The 12,598-nt window shown below is 35.7% G+C and overlaps 1 protein-coding gene across 2 annotated transcripts in view; it reads right to left on the bottom strand.

Moving 5' to 3' along the window:
* Positions 1 to 429: 429 nt before the first annotated feature.
* Positions 430 to 12,598, bottom strand: part of FERRY3 (FERRY endosomal RAB5 effector complex subunit 3) — a 50,523-nt gene continuing 38,354 nt past the window's right edge. For both annotated transcript variants that reach the window (XM_054526318.2, NM_001131666.1), the window contains 3 exon segments: positions 3,861 to 3,918; positions 3,206 to 3,273; positions 430 to 2,586 (listed from right to left, as the gene is read on the bottom strand). In XM_054526318.2, the coding sequence (XP_054382293.1) occupies positions 2,494 to 2,586; positions 3,206 to 3,273; positions 3,861 to 3,918 (219 nt within the window). In that variant the 3' untranslated portion in view covers positions 430 to 2,493.

The following is a 12,598-nucleotide window of genomic DNA, read 5'->3' on the forward strand; positions in this document are numbered from 1 at the left end:
ACCTCAGGTTCAGTGCCTCTGCCTGATTTCCAAAGCACACTCTTAAGGCCTTGAGGGCCATTTAGGAATATGTAACTGTTTATACAAACAGAAAACGTCTAACTCACAATCCTCACCAATGTCAATGTTTGTGCTAATCTCCCCATCCTCAAAGACTCTTGTGGTCAGCTCCTCTCAACTTATTGGCCATTTACCACTGCCTCCATTCTATTTCTGCTCCTATCTGCGCCTTACTCAGTTGTCCCTTGGTGTCTGCAGGAGACTGGTTCCAGACCTCCTGCCAATATCAATATCCCTGGATGCTCCAGTCTCTCATATAAAGTGGTGTAGTAATTGCATACAACCTACACACAGCCTCCCATATACTTAATTCATCTATACATTACTTATACCAAATACAATGTAAATGTCATGTAAACAGATGTTACATTGTATTTTTAAAATTTTTATTGATTTTTTTTTTCAGAATATTTTCCATCCACAGTTGGTTGAACAGAGTGCCACCTGTACCTAGAATGCGGTCGCAGCCTAAGGTAACTTCTTCACATCATTCATGGAGCGCTTTAAACCACTCCCCTCCAAGAAGCCCTTTAGAACACTCAGAAAAAGATCCTCATCTCATAATTCTTGGTCCAAATACAAAACTCCAGACTCTTCAATTACTGCATCACTAAAATTCCCACCACTTAAGTGCATATAATTAGCTTTTTAAGTTATATATTTATTATTGGCTTGGTGTTTGTGTATTTCCATCAGTGGTAACACTATAAACATAATTCTTCCATTTTTACTACTTCTATAACAGTTGCATGTGGAAAAAGGACATTCGATAAATTTATCCTGATTTCATATGCCAAATAGTACCTTTACACAGCCCTCAGTTAAAGCCACCAGTTTATAAGTAACTTAGTGGAATGGCCTAGAGGTGACAAAGGAAGAGTTGGACAGCAGCATTCAACAAACATCCGTGAATGAAACTCTGCTCCTCCATTCCGATACCTGGGCTGCACTGATCTACCACTCTCCTGGTTTCTGCCTCTGTCTTCCCTGCTTTGCATTAGAATCAGTCTCAGTGATAACAGTGGTGCCTGAAAGACAATTTCTCCAAGAGAACTGTATAGGCTCTAAGGGCAAAATACCTGCCAAGAAGGCTCCCTGACAAATAATTTGGAGAGTTTGAGTGTCTAATGGACATACCGCTGGAGTGGGTGTTCTCCTTAGGGTTGTCTTTAGTGTTGTTACCTGGACAAACCTTTCCCTTGAGTAGAAAATTAAGACACATTCTGTTATAGGAAAGCACTCTGCTTGCCAACAGAGTTTCCATAATAATTATTACACTGAGGCATGTTAATGAAGCGTGTTTTGTTTCTTGTCATCAAGACATGCCATCTTATGACACCAAATGCCCTCCATTTCATTCTTGTGGCCAGTTACAATATCCACACAACTTGGAATTGATGAAACTATTGCTTTTCTAAACACCCGTGTGCTTTTGTAAATGCCTTTGTTTAATGGCGTTACTACTCATAGAAAATGTTATAGATGGGACAAATATATGACATGCAGCACCTGAGAAAGTAGTACCATAAGGAAAAACAATGGAAAAGGAGGGGAAACAGAGAAGAGACAGAAATGGGGATACATTTATCTGCAAAGAAAGGCAAGAGGTAGAGGAATGGTTAAGCAAGCTGAGAACGCAGGGAGGACAGAAATATAAAAATGATCTTCCTTGTCTGATTGTCACAATGTTGATGAGCACTAAAATACTGCCAGGTGCTGGTTTAGACTAACTCGACATCAAGCTTGCAAAAAAGAACACTATTTCCCCGTCCATGAAATGTTATTAATATGCGAGTGCAAGGTCACACAGGGAGGATGAGAGAGAGGGAAAAAATCCAAAACGTCTTCTGACTCTAACTTGTACATCCTTAGAAGGGGTAGATTAAAAAGACGGTTCTGAAACAGGAGAATTTAAAAGAATAAGCACATTTGTCTTATACATTTGTGTTTCTATAAAAAGATTTTCACAGGAAATTTGTACTTGCAATGTATATTTCAGTGCTTTTAAATTTTGTTTTGGCAAATAGAGTAAAAGGAAGATTTTTTTTGTATGTTTAATTAAGGCTTGCACCTGCGACAAGTCAAGCCTCTTGAAAAAGTCAAATGCCTCCATGTAAATATAATCAAGTTTCCTTTCGCAAATGTCCATGTGTGATAAATAAAAAGTTTTAGATTACTAATATTCAGAGGTAACACAGAGAAGAAAAAAAAGAGAAATTCATAAAGAGACTTGAAGTGTTTAAGTTAGGGGATGATCACTAGTTTGTGCAGTATATAAATTTTTGGAATGGTTTCACAGACATGTATCCTGATTTGTGGATTGAGTTGCAAGTTCTCTTTCTGGGCATCTTTTGCTTGACAGATTCCCAGCATAGCACAAGTTCCTGGAGAGTTTAACAATCATCTTCTGCCAGCATGTCAATCTATAAGGGTTTAGTGCTTGGATGTCAGAGTGAGTGTTGATGATACTCGGAAGATCTGGGGAAGCATGTTACTAAGTTGATAAAACATTTCTTCAGAAATACTCTGTAAGAGGAAAAAATAATAATTGCACTTGTTAAATCATCATTGATTTAAAAAATAATTTTAGAAGTATTTTAAAATATGGACCTAGTTCTACTAGGAATATGTGAGTACAGTATGTGAAAATTATCTTTCGTGACTGATGTAACTGCATGGCCATGGACAAGGGCTGGTTTTCTGGCTCCATCTTCTGAGAACTTATGTCATTTCTGTCAAATAATATGTTTGAGTAATAGAAAAACCTCTAGATAACACTAGTGTAATCAGTAATAAAAAACCACTAATTTTGCTAAGTTCTTCACAGAATACAGAATCATCTGCTAATGTCATTATTTAAGAATCCTTTATAATCTATATAATACAAATATGGAGAAAAACAAAGGAATGATGAGTCAAGTTTTGTTCAGGGGTTAAGTAACAAATCCCTTGAGTGGTAGACGCTAATATCTTTGACAATACACTAAGTGCCTTTATCACATCCAAATACTTCTCTCCTTAAAAAACAGAAAGCGATTAGCCTTTTGTGTTGTTTTTAGGATTTTAGAGCAGGATGCCTAGCTGTATCTGTGAGAAATCTAATAAAAGAGATTAAATTGGGGTGAGATCTATTCAGATAACATACCTGTGGTACTAGAAATTGCACTGTCCTAGAAATTCCTCCATCCCATGAAGCCATTTCCATCATGAAACCTAAAATAGAAAAACAGATGTTGCTGCATAACAAGTTCTGGCCTTCAAACCTACCAGTCACTTACTGAAATTAACTGAATTCTCACTGTGGGGCTTCATGTCTTGATTTTTTAGGTAGCCATTTGCTCGTAGGATAGGCTACGCCTAAAGGACAGATAAATGTTTGCAATTCCTAATTCTTCATGCCAGGGAGGTTTAACAGAGTTTTGTCAACATGCTCTTATTTATGATTTCTCAAATCAAATTTAGTCTCCATATAATGAAGCCAAGACAGTTTATTAAAAGTTAATAAATATGTGGCTCTATTTTTTTTCGTTTTAAGAGAATAAAGGTAATAGCAAGCTGGCAGCAGAACAAAATATAAATAATGTCTAAATAGCCTTGTATTTCAAAGGGGCTGGAGACTTATTTTGTGACTAGAAAAATAAAACTAAAAAAGCCTATTATAAAATATTTGCTTGCTAAACTATCTAACTGAGGCACTAGATTACAAGGGTATCTTTCACATTCTCTCTTCTGGGTTGCTCTACTTTCAATATTTGGGAGGAAACACAGGTGGTGGTTGTCAGAGATAAGATTATGCTCACCTTTGACACACTTGAACACAAGTTCCGCTCTCCTTAAGCACCAGGGTATAGTCATTTCCTAAAAACAGAAACGAAACATAAGATATGTTTTTCATAGAACTTTGTATAAAAAATAAAGTCAGATCTTTATTTATCTATAATGTTGACTATCCATGTTGTGAACAGATTTAGGCAACTGTTTGCTAATCCCAACTGGATTTCCTCTAGTTTTTAGGCATGCAGCTTCTTCCAGCTGTTAGACTATACTTGTGGAATACAAACTAATTTAGTTAGCCCCCTAAATACAATTAAAAAAAAAATATCCTTAATTTTTCTGGATAATTCTAAAGACAAATATAAATGACACAGGAACTCTACCTACTACTCTCAATGTTAGCATGAATAATTCTATTACACTGTATATTTGCATAAGCAATAAAATGTTTTTACTGTATAATACATTATTACAAATGAGTGGAAATAAACAAATGCCCCATCCCAGCCACCTAACAAAACAAATGCATTCATTTTTCTATGTTCCTTTCTAATCTTCAGTCAAATATGGACATAAGTGTCACTGTCAGTCTATAACCAAAACATTGATAATTTTCCACAGTATGATTAGCATGTATGCCATTTAAAAATCTATTCCCCTTCACAAACACCAGAATTGTTTTTCCCTAAATCTTCATAATTATAACTATAAAACATGTAGATTATTTCATTATTGTGATTCTCAAACTTTGTGGGTCTCAGGATCTTTTGCACTCTTAAATATTAGCCTGGTGCAATGGTGCACATCTGTAGTCCCAGCTACTTGGGAGGCTGAAGCAGGAGGATTGCTTGAGTCGAAGAGTTCAAGTCCACCTGGGCAACATAGTGAGACCCCCTACTCTAAAAAAAATTTTTTTAAATCACTGAGGACTCCAATGAGCTTTTCTTTATGTAGATTATATCTCTTGATATTTATTGCATTAGGAATTAAAACTAAGAAAACATTAATTTAAAAACAATAAACCCATTCATGTTAATATAAATAACATTTTAATGAAAAATAACTATTTTCTAAAACAAAAAAAATCTTAGTAAGTGTAATAATGTTTTAAATTTCTGCAAATCTCATTAAGGCCTAGCCTAACGGAAGATATCTGGATTCTTATATCTGTCTCTGCATTCAATCTGTTATATTATCACACAGCACATAGCTTCTGAAAAACTCACTGGACACCCGTGCAAGAATAAGAATAAAAAGGCAAATAATGTCTTCCTTAACAACTACTCAGTCTTTCATCTTTTCTAAGTAGGCTTCCATCCCATCACTCAACTGAAAATTCTTTATGTGAGATCATCAATGATTATTAATTACCAAACCTTTTCTCAGTCTTATTCTAATTGCCGTTTACTTATTGTTGTAATTCACATACCTGGTGACTACTCCTTTTCATCCTGACATTTTTCCCCCCTCTGCCCTGGGGCTGATGTATCATCAAATTATTCCAGTTCTTCACCTATCTCTGAAGGTCTTTGTGACCTCAAGGCTAGTTACCGCTATGGCTTCCTACCTAGTGTCCTGAATTCTAGTGTTTCCCCTCTAAACCACTAATTTTGGCTATTTTAAGTACATTTCTGATCATATTATACTCCTGTTTTAAGAACTTACAATTGCTTCCTACTGTCTCACACATAATATGTAAGCCTTTCTTTTACTATTTAAGGCTACATACTTTAAAGCCAAAGCTACTTTAAGCTTCTGTGACTTTTAAATTTTTAAAAATGAAGGTTTCATTCAAGTATATCTGCTCACATTTGCCTAAACATGGTCTGCAATGCCTGTCACCCACCTCCCTCCATTCTTCCTCAATCTGTTTCTTCTACCTACAATGCCCTTCTCGGTAATTCCATCTATTGAAACTGATCTTCATTCTTCAATGTCCAGCTGAATTGCCGTCTCCTCCATGCAGTACTTCCTCTTTGCCCAGCCACAAGTATGTCTCCATTTTCTGAACTCCCAAAGTGCTTTACTGTTCTTTTATCTCAATGCTCACATTTTTATCCTGTCGTTTTCCGGGAGGAAGGCAGAGGAATGTGCAGAAGGATGGGATTTATTCTTTCTCTTGATTAAGTTGTGTGCTCTCTGAAGGTAGAAGCCACTTTTTATTCACCTTTATTACCTTTACAATGCCTTCTATAATACTGAGCAATACACATGCTCAAAAACATAGGTTGAGTGAATTAGCTTTTATCCATGGACATTTAAAAAGAATGCGACTTTCTCTGTAGCCAGAAATAGGGTTTAATAGGAAGCTACTTTTAAATTTGTGTCCAAGACACTTTAAGATTGATTAATGAAAGAGGTCTAGTTTTTTAGTTGGCTAAAAAGTAAAGAATCCTCTTGGGTTAGGTTCTGGAAGCTTCTAAAAATTCACTAGAATTTTCTGATATTCAACTTTAAGTTATAACACTTTGGCTTCAAAGTTGACAGAAAGAAGAGTATTTCCTTGTAACTGCAAAGGCTGCTGCAAAAGAGCTACAGTGGTCTTATGGAGTACACACATGCATGGAGCGGCAAGTGTTTGGTTTTTTTGTCTTACTTCCTCCTAGTGAAAAGATGATGTACAGAGAGAACAAGGTGACTAAGAAATGTCTACAGCTGGCTGGGAGTGGTGGCTCACAACTGTAATCCCAGCACTTTGGGAGGCCGAGGCAGGCGGATCATGAGAGGTCAGGAGTTTGAGACCAGCCTGGCCAACATGGTGAAACCCCGTCTCTACTAAAAATACAAAAATTAGCTGGGCATGGTGGTGGGCGCCTATAATCCCAGCTACTCGGGAGGATGAGGCAGAATTGCTTGAACCTGCGAGGCGAAGGTTGCAGTGAGCTGAGATCAAGCCACTATACTCCAGCCTGGGTAACAGAGCAGGACTCCGTCTCAATAAATAAATAAATAAATAAACAAATAAATGTCTACAGCTACAGAGCAATGCTGATGGCCCTAAAAACTACAATAAAAATGTCTTATGTTTACATGGAACTTTACAATATACATAATCTAACAAAAATAACCTTTATAAATTAAAAAAAAAAAAGATGCTCAGAGAGGTACAGTGAATTGCTCATGTGACAGCCTGAGGCTTGAATTTTCATTTTCTTATTAGCATCTTTGATGAGCTAAAGTTTTGAATTTTAAAATATAATTTATTATGTTCTTCTTTTATGGCTTATGCCTTTCTGGCCTAACAAATTTTAACCTGCTTAACCTGACATCATCAGGATTTTCTTTTATGTTTTCCTCTAGAAGTGTTATAATATTAGCTCTTTTGTTTAGGTCTGATCCATTTTAAACTAATTTTTATATATGATATAATGTAAGGGTTACGATTGTCTTTTCTATATGAATATCCAGTTGTTTCAACAACACTGAAAAGATTATCCTTTCTCCCACTGCACTGGCTTGGCATCTTTGCTGGAAATCAAATGACCATATATGTATGGATTTATGTCTGGATGCCTTATTATGTTTTCTGATCCATAGTCTATTCTTTTGCCAATATCACATTGCATTGATTACTGTAACTTCATAGCAAGTTTTGAAATTAGTTAGTGTAAGTTCTTTAACTTTGTTCTTTTTCAAAATTGTTTTGGCTGTTTCAGGTCCTGTGCATTTCCATATACATTTTAGAATTAGCTTGTCAAAATCTCAAAATTACCTTATAAGAATTCCAATTGAGATTTAAATCTATAGATCAATTTTAGAACTATTATCTTGACAATATTGAGTGTTCCAATCCATGAGCACAGTATATATTTCCATTTATGTAGGTCTTTTAAAATATCTCTCAGCAATGTTTTATAGTTGCCAGGTCATTTTTCATAACATCTTTTTACTTGAAGGCATTTTAAGCTTGTCTTCAGTTCTTTAAACACAGTAATCAACTATTGTATGGTCTGTGTTTTATAATTCCAGTGCTTCAAGTCTTTGTGCATCTGTTTTTATGTTCAGACGTTTCTGCTGATTCTCATTCATGGCATCTAATTTCATTAAGGATCTACTTATTCACTTATGTTAAACATTGTATTCAAGAACCCATATGTAGGAATAAATACTATTGTATAACTGAGTATTTGTATCATCTTAAAATATTACTCTAAAACCAATCATTTTTTGAAATACTATGATAGTAATCAGAATCAAGGAATTAGTACTATTTATACTGTTTTAATGAAGCACTCATTTTTAAATATAAAAAAGCATTTTCTGACAGTAACTTTTCTTATAATCTAGAATTTACTGACATCTATGATTAGCCTTGAATTATTTCAGGCTAAGGTCAAGTCTAAGCACCACTAGTCACATGAGGACAACTAATATGAACTGTAAGCATAGAGCTTATTGAAGGGCTAGTTTTGAACACCCACAAATAGAATACATATTCCAATGCATTAAAATTAGGATACTAATGGTAATAATGAAAGATTGTAATGAAAGTTAAAATAGGGATGGGTTAAATGGTATGACCAAAAGTAGGTAGGGGAAGAGTAATCAAGTTAATTGTCCCACTTGTCCAAAGATCATCAGATTTTCCTCATTAATACCCTGCTTTCTTGCTTTGTGTATATGTGTGATTAATAGCATGGTCTAGGGCAAGTATTTGTGATACAAATTAAGAACTTCACACTTTTCAGAATGGTGTGAATTAATGACAAAATTTCATCAATGCTATTTAGAGAATATACCAAAATACCAATTTGTGACAGGACCCCAGGAAATCTTTGAAGTGACCGACATATTTTAAAAATAAATTTAATTCTCAGATGATATAAACTCTCATATTCAGTATACTTTAACTTAATGCCATTTAGCAGCGTATGACTCTAAGAGGAAACTAGACAGCTACCTGTATATGCATGTGCACGCACACAAACACACAGACACATATGTCTGAGTTGTTTTCAAATCTTCCATGTGCCTCCATAGAGACTCCACCGTAAGCTTAAGATAGAAGCTTGCAAGGTTTTTTAATCCTGTCATTTTGTCTCTGATTAAAACCAGCACCTAAAAAGAATGGCTTTGGGTACTTAGAAAAAGTAAACTGTAAGCTTTAGAATTCAATAAGGTCATGAGAAGAATGACTTATTCAATGTCATCACGAGTTGTGGTCAGCAGTTTCACAAGGAGCTCACTTCTGGAAACAAATCTTAGTATATATGATATAATAGATGGTATAGACAACATAGTGGGCCAGGTAACAGTATAGAAAGTTTTTGACCATAAGTTCTAAATAATGGAAAAGTGACTAAATCTTAGTGACATGCGTGTGATAATGCACTGTTAGAGAAATCCAATGAAGCTGGAAGGATCAGGTGGAACACTATAGACTTTATAACTGGCCAAAAATTGGGCCCTACTGTCACACTTTAGATGACACGTGCACAGAAGAGATTCTAAACCTATGAAAATGAAATTGAAATCTCAGTTCTGACTATAACTGAGACAACGCCTTCTATCTAAAGCTCACTGTTACTCAACTTGAATCCTCTCATTAGGGTAAGGCTGAACTGCAGAGTTAGCCAGTATGTTCTTTGAAGTCTTCACTGTATGTCTTGGAATTCAGATATAAGAATTATTATCTGAGTTTATGCACCAATGGGGAATATTCCAAGATTATTCTTTACTTCTCAAGTATGTGCCTCTGAGGTACTTGAAACACTTGTGTTAATAAGTTTCACAGTCCTTATAAGACGAGAAATAGTTTGGCTTTATTTCTTATTTTTTGCATTCAATATAACAGCATAGGTACAACCACTTTGAAAAACTATTTGGCATATCTACCAAAGCTAAACATAAATATACCCTGAGACCTAACAATTCTATCCCTAAGTATTTTGACAAGCTAATTTTCAACAGAAATGTCAAAAGATGTCTATTGGAATGTTCATAGCAATACTACTCATAATAATAAAAATCTGGAAAAACTACCCAAATGTTCATAAATAGTAGAATGTATAAATAATTGTGGTCTAGTCACACAATGAAATAATATATAACAATAACAATGAACAATCTATAACCATGCACAATATTATGGATAGATCTCACAAACATAATATTGAACGAAAGAAGCCAGATATAAGATAAACAGCAAAAGCAAGCCCAACTAATCCATAATTTTCAAGATGGAGTGGCTACCCTTGAGGAGGGAGTGTGGTTTAAGTGACTAAAAGGGAGGTGGCTGCTGGGTACTGGTCGTGTTCCGTTTCATCATCTGCATATTTGTTATATATGGATGTTCAGTCTGTGAAAAGTTGAGCTGTATACCTATGTGTACCTTTCTATATGTGTGTTATACTCCAATATAGAAGTTAAAAACAAACAACAAAACCTTCATTAGTAACCAACAGTTACAAAACTAAATAATTTGGTAAGCCCCAAATTATTCAACAAGTTAACAGCAAAAATAAAAGGAAGTTGAGAATTCAGTATTCTTGACTTGTAGCTCCTCATTCCATAAGACTAACTCCAATAAGACAGTATCTTCAGATCACAAAGATCTACTGAGATAAAACTGATACGTCTTTCTTCTTGCTGATAGGTTATTTTTCCTTTATTCTTTTTAAACTGCAATTAATTTCTATAGCTCTTTTATCTGACATAGGACATGGGCTGTTTCAGTCATCTTCATTTTCTTGCACACACTAAAACATGGTAACTGAGTGTCTAACAATTCTGTTAGAAGAGGAAAATGACACCTGAAAATGCTTTGGGATCCTTGCACCAAAGCTAAAACAATATTACCTCTATATCCTGTATAGTGTTGTCTGAGTTTATAGAGTAAACTTCTTGACCTGAATGGATGTTTAAATACAACAAATGGGAGAATCATAGCTCAATATACTTTTGTGAATTAAATTGGACACTTTGGAAACAAACAATGTTCTGCAGCTGGCCTTCCCAATTTAAAACATGTAACTTTTGTAACATTGTGGGAGAGGGAATGCTAGTAGTATCAGATGTCTGGAAGTAAATCTGAACTTAGTGACTTTTGGAAACACTGTTTTTGAGGTTGTTTCCCACCTACATATAACCATTTTTATAAACTGGCTAACCAGGAGTCCAGCTGCAGGAATGTTTGGATGAATTTCTTGTGGTAGGAATTCATCATAAACTTTGTTACTCCCCAAAGACCCTTTTATAGATAGACTAGTTAGTGATGATGATTTAACAATAGCTAAAAATTCCTGATGGAACTAAAACTTTATAAAGCTACAGTGGGGAAAAAAATGTCCATCTCTCTTGATACCATATTAGGTATGACTGAGGCTACAGAAGTGAATGGAATGAGAAATTAGTAAGTCTGATGAAGCTTTCATAGGATAGTGCCAGGATTCTCCTAATCAAAACAACAACGTGCCTGGTAAAAATATACCAGCATAGATTATAAATGGGAAATCATTGAAAATCACCCTGTCTTGGAAGGACAAGAATTATTTTTTTGTGTTTATATAGCAGCAGGCCCCAACCTTTTTGGCACCAGGAACCAGTTTCATGGAAGACAATTTTTCCACAGACTGGAGTTGGGGGTGAGGGTGGGGATAGCAGGGATGGTTTCAGGATGAAACTGTTCCACCTCAGATCATCAGGCATTAGATTCTCACAAGGAGCACACAACCTAGCTCCCTCGCACATGCAGTTCACAATAGGGTTCACGCTCCTATGACAATCTAATGTGGCTGCTGATCTGACAGGAGGCAGAGCTCAGGCAGTAATGCTTGCCCTTCGATGCTCACCTCCTGCTGTGTGGCAGGTTCTTGGCCTGGCGGTTTGGGACCCCTGTTATACAGGATACGAAATTTAAAATGAGGCCTCTGTAATAAAATGAATCTAAGTGGGGACTTAGTCTAAAAAGTAAAACATAAAATCTTTTACACTGTCCTTTACAATATAGCATTTTTCTTTTGGTAAATAACGATTTATAATCAGTAATCAAACTTCCTTCCTGACAATCACAATCTCCGCTTCCCAGTCAGTGATTTTTTTAAGAAACACAGTTTCAGCATGTCGCTCAGGCTGGTCTTGAACTCTGGGCTAAAACAATCTTCCTGCCTCAGTCCTGGGAGGAGCTGGGACTACAGGTGCCAATTTTGCTTTTTAAAAAAATGCGTCCTCAAAATAAGCAGGCACAGAGTTGTTGACAGGAGTCCTTCATCACCAAGTTAAGCACTGGCTCTCCTATGACTTGTCTGGACCTGTTTGGCTTGAGGCTCATTTGTTTCTCCAGACTATGTAAAGTTGAATTTTAGTCTTTATATTATTTCTACAGTGTATGCCTTCTAACCAGTTTCTATGTGGGGGAAGGAAGAAAGAGGAAAACCAGTCATGGAAAGAGACTGTTAAAAATTAAATTATAGTACATAACCAAATGGAAGAATGATTATGCTACATCTTAATTGCAGAACTGTATTATCTAAAAAGAACCCTTGAGGAAAATGTTAAACTAAGGCTGGCTTCTTCCTGTCATCTAGCATCTTTTTCCATTACCTATTAATGCAAACTCAGAAAATGCAGACTAATTTTCATGGCAGCCTAAGCCAAATATATGTGTATGTAAATCTAATGCTACTTAAGCCAAAAAGAAGAAAGAGGGGTAAGAAGAGGGGGAAGGGGAGAAGGAAGACAGGGAAGAGGAGGAAAAAAAGGAGGAGAAAGAAGTGTAGGGGCACATGCCTTATCCAAAGCTAAATATTATTTTGATTTTCTAGTT

Source organism: Pongo abelii, chromosome 10, assembly GCF_028885655.2.
Source record: "Pongo abelii isolate AG06213 chromosome 10, NHGRI_mPonAbe1-v2.0_pri, whole genome shotgun sequence".
Classification (NCBI taxonomy): domain Eukaryota; kingdom Metazoa; phylum Chordata; class Mammalia; order Primates; family Hominidae; genus Pongo; species Pongo abelii.